Source organism: Coturnix japonica, chromosome 21 (assembly GCF_001577835.2).
Source record: "Coturnix japonica isolate 7356 chromosome 21, Coturnix japonica 2.1, whole genome shotgun sequence".
Lineage (NCBI taxonomy): Eukaryota > Metazoa > Chordata > Aves > Galliformes > Phasianidae > Coturnix > Coturnix japonica.
In genome coordinates this window covers 434,053-449,776 of record NC_029536.1, presented here as the reverse complement: position 1 = coordinate 449,776, position 15,724 = coordinate 434,053, and the positions used below count along the sequence as shown (strand labels likewise).

Sequence of the window (15,724 nt, the reverse complement as noted above, 5' to 3'; positions counted from 1 at the left end):
ATTTCCTGACTGTTCCTGGGGGTGCAAGGTGTGTCAGACCGGGCACACATCACAGTCACAGCTGCTTTCCTTCTTGCGCTCACCTGGAAGGCAGCTCTGTGGGTTAAATGCAGCTCAGGCCTGAAATGAGAAACATCACAGTGAAAGCTTAACGTGGTGATTTCTGCATCAGAGGGATATGGATGTATGTAACACGTTTTATTTAACTTGACTGTTGCAAGTAAATTTAAAAACAAACCACGAGAATAAAAATACATCATCTGTAAATGTAAAATGCCTTTGTTCCAAAGGATGGCATTCCAACAGTACTCAGAGATCTGGACACAATGGGTCTGACAGCAAATAAATACCGATCCCTAACAGCTGTGCTGGGTGGGGAATCTCGGGGTGGTGGATCCAGCAGTGAGCGCTACGGGATGAGATGTGGTGCATGCAGTGTTTGGAGCTCAGCATTAACACCTCGGTGTGCGGCACACACACGGGCAGCCCCAGCGTGCTCAGAGCGCAGCAGGATGCAGGGCTGGCTCCCAGCCGCAGAGCAGCACTGCAGCCCCGTCGTGTTGGGTGCAACACCAGCAGCAATTCCACCATTCACACGACTCCCTGTGCTTTACAGCAGGGCAATGAGAGCACTGTGCCAGGAGGCCCCGCTCCCATCCTCTGTGCACGGCAGCTTCAAGGCACTGTCAAAGCTTCCAACTTTGAGTACAGCCCGAGCCTGATGAACAGCTTTCTCGAGTCTCACAGCTCAGCATAAAATAGCATTCAAGGCAAAATGGATATTGTAAAGCTGCAAACAGGGCGATCTTATGGAGATGGTTCTGATGTACTCAATTCAGTGGCAAGCCAGGAGGTTTAGAGGAGCTTCCCATTTCTGAACCAAGCTCACATTCGTTTTTTACCCTCTTGGTTAAAAACCAAAGACAGATAAAGAGAACCAACCCAGCCCCCATTTCAGCCCCTGCTGCACTTCACCCTTTTCCTGAGGGTGCAGTGCTTGTTTTTAAGACAAGCCAGTTGTCACTGTTTGCTTGTTTAAGAAACATTCCACGAGTCAACTGCAAGCAGCTTCTCTTCAGCTGAAGGTATGCAGAGGAATCACAATTCAGGCTAGCTGTATAAAGGCATATCTTACACAGACCAAAAAAACAACGAAAGAAAACCCTCACTAACTGCCTTGCACTCCGCAGCACTCACATTAACCCCTACGCCTCAGCTAAACAGTGCCAGCAGCATCTTCCAAGTATTCAAAGTCCAAGAGCTTCTGCAAACCAAAGACGAGACAGGCACAAGGACTCTCCAGAGGTTCGGTGGGTTCCTTCACACCAGTTAATGCATTTCTGTGTCACGGTGTCTAAACACCACTAGCTTATTTTTTCTACAAGTCTGCAGCAAATCTAAGGAAGCTGTGCTTACCTTTCCAGATAAGCCTTCTTCTAAAATAGTACAACTTCAAACCAGTTCCTTTACAGTGGTGAACAAGAACTTGCTCTCGCTGCACAGGGCCTGTCTGCCTGACCCTGCACACGTGCCAAGAGCCTGATGTAACAGGATTGCCAGCAAAGAGCCCTGGTCAGGAGGATGAGCTCCCCAGGCGTGTTCTACAAGCCGAGCAGCCCAATACAAGCAAGCTCTGTCAAAATGGGAAAGCAGAAAGGCTCCTCCCTGAGGGCCCCGGCGCTCCACAAGCCAGCCAAGGCAGGCACTTTTCTCTTTCCCTTTATAGAACAGTGCAGGTGATCAGAAACGAAGGCAACCTAGTTGTGAGATTGTGATTAAATAATAAATAAAGGTGTTTCTTATGAGGAAAAACAAAAGTGCCGTTCTGAGAAGGGTAGGAAAACAAACACCTGCAAAAGTTTAAATGCCACAACTTAAAAATAACAAAATATACGAAGAACTGAAGTTCAGACAACAGGAAAGGTCCAGCTCCACAGCCCAGCCCCTCGGAGATCCCTGCAGCACAGACACGGGCTCTTTCAGAAGGCATTAAACAAAGCCAGGGACTACGGTGACACGACGGACAAAGGGCTGCACCCTCACAGGAACCTCCCTTTAGCTTCTTATGGGAACGTCTCTTCCCCTCCAACTGCACAGAGGAACAGATCCAAGAGGGCTGCCTTCCTTAAAGCACACAGCACAGGTGGGGGGTCCAGACCCAGCCCTACCAAGCAGACCCCTCTGCTGAGGTGTTCGGTCCTTCCTGCTTTCCTTCTGTACCTTTTCTTTTGTTTTCCCCATAGGAAGAAACTGAAGAAAGGAATTCTGTGACAAACAAAGCGTTGCAAAGTGAAGGAGCTCCTGGTGAAGGCGTCTGACCCAAAGCTGTAAGCTGTGGTGTTTCAGTGGTGCTTCACACAACCATTCTCTTCAGAATTCACCCCTCAGATCTTCTCTGTGAGTAGCGCTGCACCTTCGGCCTCCACAGAAAAGGGCTGAGGAACGTTGCACCCAAAGGCCTCGTGTTCTGCCAGCTACGTTTCTACAACAGCATTTCAAACACTCACAATTTTACTCCCTGTTCTAATCAGTACGTTTTTGCTTCCAGGTTCCAGTTTGCCTCTGCCTTCTCTCAGAGCAACACTGGTTGTGGACAACGAACTCGCCTCGAGGCAGGGACAGCACGCTCCCTTGCTAACGGAGTTCATTCAGGTTCTGGTGGTGAAGCTCTGGGCGCTGCCTGTTCAAGTTGATGTTGTTGTCCAGCGTGATGCTGTCATCCTCCTGTGTGGTTTCTGGCATGAACTGTCGGAATATGCTGACGCTGCCGTGCCAGAAGATGGGCTCGGGGAGCCGCCCTGCTATGCTCCACGTTCGTGTCTCGGGGTCGTAAGCTTCCAGGACATCCGAGAGCTCAAAGGTGTTGTCGTAGCCACCGGAGACGTAGAGCTTCCCTCCCAGCACAGCAACACTGCCCCCAACGTGGACCTACAGTTTAAGATTAAACAAGCACCACAATTAGAAGGGCAGGAATTACCCAACCAGGAAGGTCTCCTGCCCACTTGGAGGTCACCATGGGATACAGCAGCAGCTGCTGACCCCTGCAAGGCATCGATGCTGTTGGCTGCCCCCATGGGCAACTTTTCCTTCCAGGTAACCATGATATGTTTAAATGCATTCTGTGCTCCAGGGTCATCACTGAGACACAATACCAAAGGTAATTTAACCCCATTTTAGTGCTGATAAGCATCCAGCAGGGTGCTGAGCATCCTACCTGAAGCATGGCAGGGATTTTATCCCATTCATTCTTCACTGGATTGTAAACATCCACTTCAGCTGAGTCATCCCTGCAGGAGATAACACAAAATTACTCTTCTGTTGTCAAAACCTTCTGCCTCACGAAGCCCACAGCTGAACAGCCTGAGCCATGGCCTGCTAATCCTCTGCTCTAAAGAGCCGGAGTGGCCCTTCTCAGCTTCTCCCTGGGCAAAGCAATGCCTTGTGCACATCCTGATGTATGCTGAGCTTTAGGACACCCCAGGAGGCACAAAAGACAATTTGGAGGCAATCCTGAGGGCTTTCTCAAACCCGGACTCTTTTTGACTTTGCATGTATGGCCAACATGTTTATAAACTAACATTTGTCAGCCTGTATTTTATTGGTTTTGGTGCCAAACACTTCAGAGTCTCCAAGGAAAATCAGCACTGTTCTAAAGTGACTGAAACCTCCATGCACTGAGAAGCAATGCGATCCCTACTGCATGAGTTTTTTTGACAGCACCAAATTTAGGTAGGCCAGAGAACTGTAATAGAAGAGCTGACATGCAGCACAATCCCCCAAGGCTTCTTACAGCCGCTTAGAGACGCGACAGCAACAGGTGAGGGATGTTTGTAAGGCAGAAACACTCACTGCTGACACAAGAATGCAAGAAGGACAAGGTCAGGGCGGACAGAAGAGAGCTGCCAGTCAGCACAAGGCGGTTCTGCTACAATGGAACTCACAGGCAGAGGAGAAAGTTTCATTTTATTCTTCAATGGCTGATCAATCTGGATTTCCTTTTACGTGCTCTTTCAATTTCATGCACTCAATTCTTTACTTAACAGAACAGACTCCAAGAGTTGCATTCTTCTCCTCTTGAGCCTCCTGGCCTACAGTTGCAAATTCTTTATACAAAATATCCCAGATGTGACGGACCAGAACCCAAACATCCTTTGCAGGAGCATATTTTAAATCCTGAGGATTTAAGGTTCTGAAAACTTTTCTTCCTCAAAATTGCTCAGAACAAAGAGCTGCTGCCCCCGCTGGGACAGCTTCGGAAAGGTAATTACATCCCAGACTGGGAAGGCGCTTAAAAATAGTGACCAATCAGTTCATCTTCATTCCTCCTACCTCTGCTGACACAGAGGCTGTCCTCTGCTATGCTACAGTTCAACGTTTTCTTGGAGCTTACTCGCTTATTTATAGCAACAAGGGGGACTAAACCAGAAGCCAAGAAAACTGAGAAGTCTATTCCAAGCACAACTGCCAGCGTCAGCCCGATTTGTAACCCCGGCTATTTCCCAGCCCTAGCTTTAAAATTCAGATATCTTTACAGGACTTCAAACATATGTCCTCGAGGTTTAGTTGTGACAGAACTAAAAGGAAGAAGTGTGGTATTTTGCAGAGCGCTGCGATTCCTTCTTGACACAGTACTCTCGTGTGACCACTCCTAAGACCCAAACGCTTTCCCAGGGAAGGCTCCTGGCTTACCCAGCACAGAAGCAGGAAGGGAGGGGAAGCAACTGCTGCCACTGCTCACCTTATGAAGTACATGAGCCCGTTCAGAGTCACGGTCTTTGGGGCGAAGGACCACGGAGGCAGGTGCCCGCAGTTCACCAGGGACCAAAGGTCGCTGTCAGGGTCGTAGCACTGCATCACCATGGTCTCCTTGCCCGACAGAGAGCCGATGGCGAACAGCTTGCCGCGGCACGAGGTGGTGGAGCAGTTGTCCATGGGGTACAGCATGGGCTGCAGAGCCTCCCAGCTGTCCACAGAGTGGTCGTAGCGCTCTGTGCTGTCGGAGGCGATAACGTACAGCAGACCATCCAGGACTGTGGAGCTGTGGTATTCTCTGGCTTTCAGCATTGGGGAAACCTCTGTCCACTCGTTCACGCTGGAGTTGTATCTCCAGACACAGTCGTACAGCCTCGATCCGTCCGATCCCCCTGCAGCACAACACAAAGCAGTTCAAGTGCCCTGTCACAAAAAGCAATCCCTGGAAGGAAAGCGCTCTGCGGTGACAGAGGAGGGGGCACGGCTCTGAACTGGGCTCTTTATCGTATCTTCCAGCTACACCCCCTTAATATCCACATGCACTTTTCTGCTCCGCAGAGCCACGCTCTATGGACTCAGTCAGGCCTGAGGAGACCAGAAGTGAGAAGATGTCACCAAACTTTTCATGCTATTTCTGACCCAGAATCCCAGTAAGCCAAGGAGGAATTGTCTCGTGGTATTCCCAGTGTGTATTCAGCAATGATTCAAAACAAGCACCCTCCTTTGTTCTAAACAACCACTGTCTTTTCCATTCCGCAGTTCCTCTGCTGCTCTCCAGAAGCTGCTGTGACACAGCAGAGATTAACATTCACCAGCACCCAGACGTCAAGGCGCTGCTGCTGTTAGCAGCACGGAGCCCCCCCAGCCCCCCCCACCGCCTGAGCTGTGACACTGATGTTACACAGAACCACCTCCAGCAGCAGCAGCCTGCCTGAAGCACGGGGTTCTCAGCAGAGAGCACCCCCAGAACTGCCCACAATTGCTCTGCGATGTAAAGGCATTAATACAGACTAAGCTTTTCACACTGCTGTCTTTAAAATCTAAGCTTTGTTTCCTGCTAAAACCAGAGGATGAACCCTTTTCCGTTCAACTCCACCCACACTCCAAATCTTTAACAGCACGTTCTACACAACTGGGACAGCCACAGGACGGCCACTGTGTGGGGATTTAGCTCAGAGAAGGTGCCTGTATGTGGATTAGGTGCCAAGTTACACATCAGTGTCACCTTTAAAGAGGTAATTACAGCCCCAGCAGACCTCAGGAGGCAGGGTGTGTGCCCAGGGAGACACAGTGACTCACACATGCTGCTGCCACTCCTCACTGCCTCATCTGCACAGAGACCCACAGCTCCCAGAGCTTTCCAACACGCCTCTGTCTCAAGCACATGCCTGGCTTGTGACTTGCAGGCTCTGAACCCAAACACTCGCTTTGCAACCAGAAATCCAAAACCCCTCTCAAGTCACTCACATCGTCCAGAGCAAACAGTTAGAAAGTTTCCCCAACACGAGTTCTGTGACTTGTCTGCGTGCTCAGAAGTATTAGTCACTACCAAATACCTCCCAGATTGAGATCAGCTGCTAAATCCTCACCCAGCACCACCTCCAGGAGTCTCTGCTCCTCTGCAGGCTTCGGCTGCACTGTGCTCGAGCTTCAGACTCTGCTCCTCTACCAACAGCCAAGTCTCACAGCAATCACCTCAGTATTTTCAATGGGAATCTCAATACTGATGTTTTCACACAAGCTTTCCTGATTCACACTTTTGCCCGCTCTCGCTTCAGCCCCACTCACAGAAGCAGCTGGCTTTCCCTGCCAACCTCCCACCTGAACATCAGTTAAGGACCAGAACAAAGGCTAAGACAGAAATGCACAGGTTGCTCTGCATCACGTGCTGCTCCTGCCCTGCCCTGTGCTCGCCAGCACTGCTGCTTCTGTGCCTGCAGGGGTAGAAACATCCCCAAGAGAGGAATGAAAGCAGCACGGGAGGAGGGTGCTGCGTGGGAAGTGGCTCCCATGGCCGATGTCACTTGTTTCCTGGAGAAGGCCCCACGGTGCCCTGTGCAGGACTCAGAACAACGGCTCTGCCCAGCCCTGCCAGCACAGCACCATCGTGCTGCAGGAGCAGGGCTGCTCCCCGCCCGCCCCCATTGCGCCGTGCCCCCATTGCGCCGTGCCCCCATTGCGCCGTGCCCCCATTGCGCCGTGCCCCTTACCGGTCACGTAGATGTCGTTGCCCAGAGCGGCGACGCTGTAGCCCCCACCCAGGTGCTCGGGGAACTCGGCCAGGTAGCGCCAGTGCCCGGTGCGCGGGTTGTAGCAGTCCACGGTGACCAGCTCGTCGCAGTCGCGGTCGCAGCCACCGACGAGGACGAGGATCTCGGCCAGGCCGGTGGAAGGCCGGGGCCGCATGCGGGCGCAGGGCCCGCGGTCGTGGCGGTCGAGTCGGGCGGCCTGGAAGTCTCGTGCCTCCTGCAGCAGGCGCAGGCAGGGCGGGCAGCGCGCCACCAGCGGCTCCCCCTCCACGTGTGCCAGCAGGTAGAAGCGGCGCACGAAGGGCAGGCGCACGTGGGCCAGGAGCTGGGGCAGCAGCGGGGCGCGGGCGGCGGGGTCAGCGTGCACCCAGCGCAGCGCCAGCTGGAACGCGGCCTCCTCCTTGGGGACGCACAGCCCGTCGTCCCGCAGGTAGGACAGGAGCCGGGGCAGCGGCAGCCGCTCCAGCTGCGCGCCCAGCTCCGACACGTGCCGCAGGATGAAGCGATGAGCGGCGGCCGCCAGCGCGGGGCAGGCGAAGGCCTCGGCGAAGTCCTGCATGTCCAGCGCGTTGTTGGGCTCCAGCTGCCGCGCCAGCCAGGCCCCGCACGCGTCCTTGACGGCGGGGAACTGCAGCAGGTCGGCGGCGCGGAGCAGCCGCTCGGCGATGTCGGGGCCCAACCCGCCCACGCGGCCGGTGTAGGCGAAGTCGAGCAGCCTGGCCAGACACTCCGGTTCCACGCCGTGCAGACGCACCGTGTCGGCCCGCGCCTCGCGCAGCGCCCCGCCGAACATGGCGCGGAAGTAGCCGGACGCGGCGGCCAGCACGGCCCGGTGCGCACCGAACTCGCGGCCGCCCGCCACCACCGTCACGTCCAACAGGCTCCGCTCCGCCCGCAGCGCGCTCAGACCCCGCAGCAGCGACACCGCATGTGCCGGTTCCCCCGTGGCCGCCGTCCCGCCGCCGGTGCTGGCCGCCATTACCGGGACTGGACGAGATCGCGCCGAACGAACGGACCCGGGATTCGGCCCCGAGAGCGGCTGGAGGGAGAGAAAACACCGAGCGGGGCCGTTAGTGCGGGGAGGAACCGGCTACGGCCGAGAAACCGGAGAAACCGAACAGCGCTCGGAACCGGCCCCGCCAACCAGGAGCCGTTACATAACGACACGGCGCTGCCGGGAGCGTCCGAGCGGCGGCTCGTTATAATTGTAACGAATTTGAAGCCACGGGATTCACGGATCCCGGCAGCGCTGAGCGCTGAGCTCACGGCTCCGGACACCGGGAGCAGCGACCGTCAGTACCGGGAGGGAGCATCGACCGGCCCCGTCAGTTATAGAACCGCCCGTCACACCCACGGGCCGCGAGCAGCGCCCTCAGCTCCCGCAGCGCTCAGCGAACGGCCCGGAGCCCCGGTACAGCACGGTACGGTACAGCACAGTACGGTACAGCTCAGCCCGGTACAGCTCGGTACAGCGGTGCCGCAGCTCCTCTCGCGGCCTCTCCCGGTGCTCGGGATCCTGCAGCCGGTGCCGCCCGCTCAGCCCGGCAGCACCGAGACACGGACCCGAACCGGCCGCAGCGCCGTGCGGGCAGCGCCGCCCACAACCCCCCGCTGTCCCCTCAGTCCCTCACCTCGGTCCCGTTCCCGTTCTCTCTCTCTCTCTCTCTCTCTCTCACTCGCTCCTGGTTGCCCCGCTCCGCCCCCAGCGGCTCCGCCCCGCACTGCGCATGCGCACACTCCGTCTCCCGTCGCTCCCCGCGCGCCGCCCCGCGCCTCCCGTCGGCCCCCGCGCGGGCGGACTACCGATCCCGGCATCCTCCGCGCCAGCGCCCGCCCCTTCGCCGCCTCCCGCCGGTACCGAGCGGTTCGCGGGTGGCGGAGTGTCCGTGTGTCGGTGTGTCCGTGTGTCGGTATCTCGGTGTGTCGGTATCTCGCTGTGTCGCTGTTTCGGTCCGTCCCGCCCGGCCCCGCCGTCCGTTCCCGCGGGGCCATGGACTCCGACTCGTGCTCCTCCCCGTTCGCCCCGGAGGTGAGCCGCGTTCCGGGGGGGCCGTCTCCCCGGTGCCGTACCGTACCGTGCTGTATCGTACCGTGCTGTACCGGGCCCATCTTGTCCCGCTCGGCGGGGCGGCACCGGGCCGGGAGCTGGGGGGGGCCGGGCATGGCGGCGGCGGGCACTGGGTCTGCCCCCTCCCTCCGCCTCCCGCCGGTTGTTGGGCCGGGGCCGGGTCGGGGTCGGTGGGTCCCGGTGCGGCGCTGCCCGGTGCCCGGTGGGGGCGGGGCTTCGCGCGGGGAGCGGCGGCGGGCGGGGCGCCGTGCGGGAACGGCTCCGGTAACAGCGCCGTGCGGGTGGGGGGGCGGGGAGGTACCGGTACCGGGGATAAGGGGCGCGGGGCGGCGGGTTCCGGGAGCGGCTCCGGAGAAGCGGCTGTGAGGGGGGGGCGGGTACCGGGGAGGGGGGCGGCAAGGAACGGAACGGCGGGGGGGAACGGAACGGCGGGGGGAACGGAACGGCGGGGGGGAACGGAACGGCGGGGGGCGGCGGGGCTCCCCAGCTCTGCGCCCGACCCGGCCGCGCTGACCCTCCTCCTCTTCCCCCCCCGCAGCATTTCTCCCCCGGTTCCCGGCGGCACCGAACCGTGGAGGACTTCAACAAGTTCTGCACCTTCGTCCTGGCCTACGCCGGGTACATCCCGTACCCGCAGGAGGTGAGACCGGCACCGGGTGGAAACCGGCCCCTGCGCCCCCAGCATCGCCCCGTCCCTCCCCCAGGCCCGGTCTGCGGCCCGGTCCCCGTGCAGCACAGCGCCTGTGGGGGAGGGGAGCGGTACCGGCACCAACTAAATAACGTGTGATCGCTGTGTGTGTCTGTGCAGGAAACGCCGCTGAGGAACAGCCCCAGCCCCCCCAACAGCACCGGCGGCACCATCGACAGCGATAGCTGGGACCCCCGCTTCAATGACACCCCCTCCTCGGTTTCCCTTCCTGCCAAGAGCAGAAAGAACTTCAGCCAGCTGAAGCGAGCCAAGCCCTACGGATCCCTGTTCCAGCGGGCAAAGCCCGGCAGCTTCCTGCCCGAGAGAAAGCAGATCGATAAGATCAGAAAGAAGAAAAAGCTGAAGAGAAGGGAAACGGAGGTGTCTGCCGAGGAGGATTACGAGGAGAAGCTGCTGGAGCTGGAGGCGGAGGACTCTTATACAGAGACGCCGATGAGCCCCTCGTCTGAGGGCGACCCTCAGTCTGTGGCTGAGCACAGCTCGGTGTGGGACTCTGACACGGCCTCCAGCGTCACGTACCCCACGGGGACGGGAGAACAGGCGGTGGAGATCCAGAGCGTGGGGAAACGGACGGTCATCCGGCAGGGCAAGCAGGTCGTGTTCCGGGACGAGGACGGCACCGGCGACGATGAGGACATCATGGTGGATTCGGGTATGTGATCTGGCTGCTGGGGTGGCTGGAGAGATCCCAAAGCTGTGGGAAAGCAATGGAGCTGCCGCTGATTTCTAGTCCTTGTGGTGTGAGGGGGATGCAGGGTCACTTAGTAGGTGTGTTCTGGGAGGGGTGAGGTTCTCAGCTACTGGGACCTCACAGTGGCAGCTCAGTGTCCTCCCGGCCTCTATTGTACCACGAGGGTGTTCTGACAAGAGCTGCCATACAGGCTCCTTGTAGGACCTGGAGGAATCAGCAAAGCGCGTCTTTGGGAGCCAGGCAGTTAATTGAGATCAGAAGGAAAAGGGCTCCCAGTGCAGCTGAGAGACACCGGATGAGCCGTCAGGAGATAAAAACATAACTCGCTGCTTTTCTTGCAGATGACGATTCCTGGGACCTGGTCACCTGTTTCTGCATGAAGCCTTTTGCCGGGCGGCCGATGATCGAGTGCAGCCATTGCCACACCTGGATCCACCTCTCCTGCGCCAAGATCCGCAAGTCCAACGTCCCCGAGGTCTACATTTGCCAGAAGTGCCGGGACTCCAAGTTTGACATTCGCCGTTCGAACCGCTCCCGGACGGGATCACGCAGGCGCTTTCTGGACTAAGCGAGGGAGGCGCGTCCTGCTGCGCTGCTGGGCGGGCAGGTGAGCCGGGCAAAGCACAGACACCGGCCGGGGGCCGGGCACAGTCACCCGAACTGCTGCTGCTCAGGCCGAGGGCTGCCCAGCCGGCCTGCGGTACGGGATGAGCTATCGCCAGTCGTGGATGGCCGGGGTGGAAGAAGCAGACTGGTCAAAACTGCTGCTAGATACCAATTAGCTCAAGGGACAGATGAAGCTCTCTGGGTTCAGTGGGGTTTTGTCCAGTTACGACTATGAGTTGGACGATGTTTTGGGAGTGTTTAATATCTTTGCCACGAGTTTTTTCTCATCCCGTTGGGAAACTGCAGATCTCTGTGCTAGGAAACTCGTCCTCTGAGAGAGCGGGAGGAGGGAATCCGTGTGAAGAGTCTGAAAAGTAAATGGCCACGTGTTTTAATTTTAATGTATTATTATACCTGCCCATTTGTCCGTATATATCAATCTTAGATATTCTAAGGCTGTGTAGGAGTGAGTGTGAACACATACCGACCTCTGTGTGATCTGCCTCCTCTTCCTGGGCCTGGGCAGGAGGTGAGTTCTGTGACCTGGCATTGTGTAATGGCAGGACTTCACCCTGCTCCGGGGGACCGGTGCGTTTAGAGGAAGAGAATGCTCCTTGCTCTGGACAGGCAGCGCTGGTAATTCGCTGACAGCAGATTTCTTACAAGTCTCCTCTTAACGGTGATTTTTGTGACTTTGTTTTGCATGATTGGCTCACGTGTGTTTGGGGGAAAACCATTTGCTCTGTGTCCTGGCCCTCTGTTCAACTCCAAGGTGCTGTTTTAAGATGATGATTCTCCCTTTTCTCAGCCCAGAATTCAAGCGTGGACTGTAAAAGAGGCTGCAGTAAATGAAGAACCTGGCCAGTCTGGTTGGAGATTTGATCATTTCCATCAGTGCTACAGCTGAGCTGACTTTGTTTCTGCTCTTTATTTTTTGAGATTTGTAGTCAGAAACCCCAAATCTTTAACCTGTTGGCTGCAAATTACACATTAAAAGAAACCAAATGCAGGCCATGCAGCTGGCAAAGTGTAACAAAGATCCATCTGGTGCTGGGAAGGACAAGAGTGCAGGGAGTCCAGGCTTGTTTATGAGGCCACCAAGATGGAGGTGGAGGCGTTGTCCCTCAGTGGCCAAACAGAGCGAGCTGTGTATGCATGGTACAGCTTAGGTGGATGATTTGGAGACATTTCTCCTAAGTGACACCTGATGAATGTGTTCTCTGTCCTGTGAGATGAGGAGCCATTGGCTGGCACTAGAGCTTGTGTGAGACCAGCTGTGCTGGTAGGAACGTGTCACATTGGTCTGCAGACAGACCTGCTGCCGTACCTGAGGGCAATGCAGCTGGGAGATGTCCTGGTGCTGAGCAGGGTCTTCCCAGGCACAGTCAGGTCCCCTCGCTGACATCCAGTGCTGGGCAGCCAAAGCCTCGTGCAGACTGCTCAGCACAGCAGCACCCCGGGGCTCCTGTGTGGGATGTGGGCACGGCTGGGTTGGGATGATGGAGCTGCACACTGTGCAACTGTCCTTCAGCCTCGGTTCTTCATACAAATCCCATCCCACTGCGCTGTAACAACTGACCCCAGGTTCTGGAAACCAGCTCCAGCTTCTGTTAAAACTCAGCCCGTGACTGTGCTGTGCTGCCTCCCAGAAGCTCAGTGCAACCACCGAGGAGTTTGCCAAAGACTTGCCCCTTACGGCTGCCTGACTGCTCTCTGCAGCCAGAAACATAACCAAAGTTCTCAAATGCTGCCATTTCCCTCTGCAAACAGAAAGGCACTGGAAGATCCTGGGTGCAAGCTGTGAGGGCTGGGCCTGCTCTGAGCATTGGCATCTTTGTGTTTACAGCGTGTCTGCAATTCAACTGGACCTCCTGGAATGTGTTCCTGAAGTTTCTACGTGAGACACGTTAAATGGCCAACGAATGGCCTCTTCCCCCAGGGGCTCAATACCCGTCAGTGTGACTGACTCTTGTTCTGTTACCTTTTCAGATTCACCCCAATAGATGGTGTCTGACAAGTCCAGCACGTTACAGTATCAGCAGAGAGAAAAAACGTAACATCTCCATTGTTTCAGTTCATCACTTTCAGCCATGTATAATTATAGTTTAATTCAGAACTTTATTTTTTCATTAAAACTGTTTTAATGAACCATGTTTTTTTTTTTTTAAGTGAAAGAAATGAATAATGACTTTGTTTTATTCTGGATTCAAGAGTCTGCTCGTGTGATTTACTGGTGTGCAAAACAGTTATGCGGGGTGGCAGCAAGACTTGGCCAGAAGCGCTCATCAATAAGTGATATACAAAGTGAGGGGGGATGGACAGGGGTGTCACAAGCAGATCTCCCCTTCATGCTCTGCCAGGGGTCTGCTGTTCCAATCTCTCTTGTCCAGCTCCTGCTGCAAGTGAGGTGAATGTTGGAGGAGAGACCTGCCAAAAGGCACAAACGCTGCGGGGAGGAGAGCCCTAACCAGCACACTGCCTTGGCAGGGGCCATTTGCAGCCAGCCTGAAGGCAGGCTTAGTGTGCAGCAGTTGGGCATGGGCTGGGATAGATCTCAGGTGATGGCATTGCTGGCTGAGGTGACCTGAAAGCCAGGGCCAAGCTGGTAGGACTGGGCACTGCACTGTCAGCTTTTGCCCGTGGGCTGTGCTGCATCAGCCTCACAGTCTCACCTGCTCAGCCAACCCCAAACTCCATTATGCCCCCTGAGATCCTCTCTCCTCCCCTGCCTGTGCAGCAGCTGCATCCCAAAGCAGCTCACTGTGCCTCACTGCCACTCCTGAACTCCAGAACCTGCCTCACCCCCAGAGCAAAAGACTGATCAGCAATTTGGAAAAGGCATCAGATCACCTTAAAAACTGAGTCTCTGTTGCTTCCAGCTTCTGTTTTAATTGTTGGCAATGTTGTATTGCAATGCAGAGCAATGAACAGAAATTCCAGAAGAGGCCGTGGCTGTAAAATGGCAGTTCCTCGTAGGACAGATACAGAGTTGTTAAGAGGAGCAGTGTCTATGCTCACAGGCTTTTTAAGACTGCACTGATTGATGGGCAGAAAATGAAGAAGAGAGGAGGAAGGCTGGAGTTTGGTATTGGGCAGGGAAGAGCAGCTTGAAACTTGGGTGTAAGGGGGATGGATGGGCGAAGGGCTCCACCGTGTGGATGCAATTCAGCAGTGCCTGACAACTGCAAACTGCAGGGAAGCAAAAATGGAGTTTGTGCATTGACTGCCGTGGAAAAGAACGTGTACAGCAGCACTGTGCCTCATGGGGGGGAAAGGCCACCTGCAGTACTTACATGGAAGGGAAAAACAGAAGTCTGAGTCGTTGGCGGGCTGAGCTGGCAGGGAGGACAAACTGCTTTAAGAAATTTTTCTATGTAACATTCAGAAAATGAACAGGGTGAGATCTGAACCAGTAATTTCACTTCAACAAGAGTTATGAATTCAAGAGATGAAAATTAAGATTCACCTGTCCTTTGCATGAACTGCTTTACAGTTGGACAGTGACAGCTCTGATATGGTGAGGGAAGAAAGGACAGAGTGGGAAGGCAGAGGAACTGAGTTTTCCTTGCTAAGCTGTGATGAAAAAGAAAGCGTCTGCTTGAAGCTAAGCCCTGCCAGGCTGAGCTGTCCTTAGAATCAGAGAACTACCCAGGTTGGAAAAGACCTTGAAGATCATCAAGTCCAACCAAATTAAGGTATGAACACATGGGCTGACTCGCAGCAGAGGAGGCTGATAAGGTTTTTACATGTGGTACCCAGAGCTGTGGCTCCTTGCAGCCTGTCACTGGCTGAATCAAAGTGTGACAGCAGGAGCAGAGGGCTGGCACAGAGGTGAGCAAGTAAAGGAAGACAAGGGAAGATTACAAAAAGTAAAACCTTGACCTGTATCTCCACCTCAGGAAGGCCCAGTTTAAAGGCTCCAGCTGAGAAGACCAGCACACGTTCCCCGATCTTCATTAAGGTATTTTAAACATAATAATATATAATTTATTGCACATTCTACATTTAGTATCAGATCAACAGAACATCAGTCATGTGAAATGAAATCCTGCACAGGGAGCTGGTCACAACTGAAGAGTTTTGTTTTAATTTTTAGAAGTGAACACTTGTTTTGGAGGGAAAAGTTTCCTGCAGCTCAACTCAATCGAGTCTGGTTTTGGAAACTTAACTGTCCTGTTAAAGTTACTTGCAGCAGGGCATGTAAGACCATGACTCAAGCAGAGAGGGTGATAGTCAAGAAGATAAAGGGGGCAGGTACACATTGGGAAATGATTTATGGTAATAGCAACAATGTGCAGCCAAGATCCTTTGTTTCCTGCTTCATCCTGCAAGCAGTGCAGGCTGCCCCAGGAGCAGAGCTGTGACTCAGAAGCAGCCTTGATTATTCCTTTTCTCTGTAAGAAAATCAACCCAAAACTCTGGCAGCATTGCCATACACAGCCACACCACATGGCTGCCACTTCCATCCGCTGTGTCACTACATCAGGACTGCCCTTTCTGCTGGTAAATCATGAGCATGACTTCCATGCAGGACAAATCCAAGACTTGCATCACAACTGAGGCTGCTTCAGAAGCAGCAGCTGAATTCAACGCTTTCAGCTCTTTACCCCATTTTGCACCTCTCCTCACTTTGGTCTAAAAAGGAGCTA

The 15,724-nt window shown here is 55.1% G+C and overlaps 2 protein-coding genes across 2 annotated transcripts; one reads left to right on the top strand and one right to left on the bottom strand.

Annotated features, from left to right (window-relative positions):
- Positions 1-181: 181 nt before the first annotated feature.
- Positions 182-8,755, bottom strand: KLHL21 (kelch like family member 21). The gene is made up of 5 exons (XM_032448776.1): positions 8,633-8,755; positions 6,963-8,040; positions 4,739-5,144; positions 3,215-3,287; positions 182-2,928 (listed from the first exon to the last, which is right to left on the bottom strand). Exons 2-5 carry the CDS (start codon positions 7,978-7,980, stop codon positions 2,635-2,637), a joined length of 1,791 nt encoding a protein of 596 aa, XP_032304667.1. The 5' UTR covers positions 7,981-8,040; positions 8,633-8,755; the 3' UTR covers positions 182-2,634.
- Positions 8,756-8,770: 15 nt separating this feature from the next.
- On the top strand, positions 8,771-14,125 carry PHF13 (PHD finger protein 13). Its single transcript, XM_015882596.2, has 4 exons — positions 8,771-9,030; positions 9,608-9,709; positions 9,878-10,430; positions 10,811-14,125. The coding sequence occupies exons 1-4, from the start codon at positions 8,992-8,994 to the stop codon at positions 11,035-11,037; spliced, it is 921 nt and encodes a 306-aa protein (XP_015738082.1). The 5' UTR covers positions 8,771-8,991; the 3' UTR covers positions 11,038-14,125.
- Positions 14,126-15,724: the final 1,599 nt, after the last annotated feature.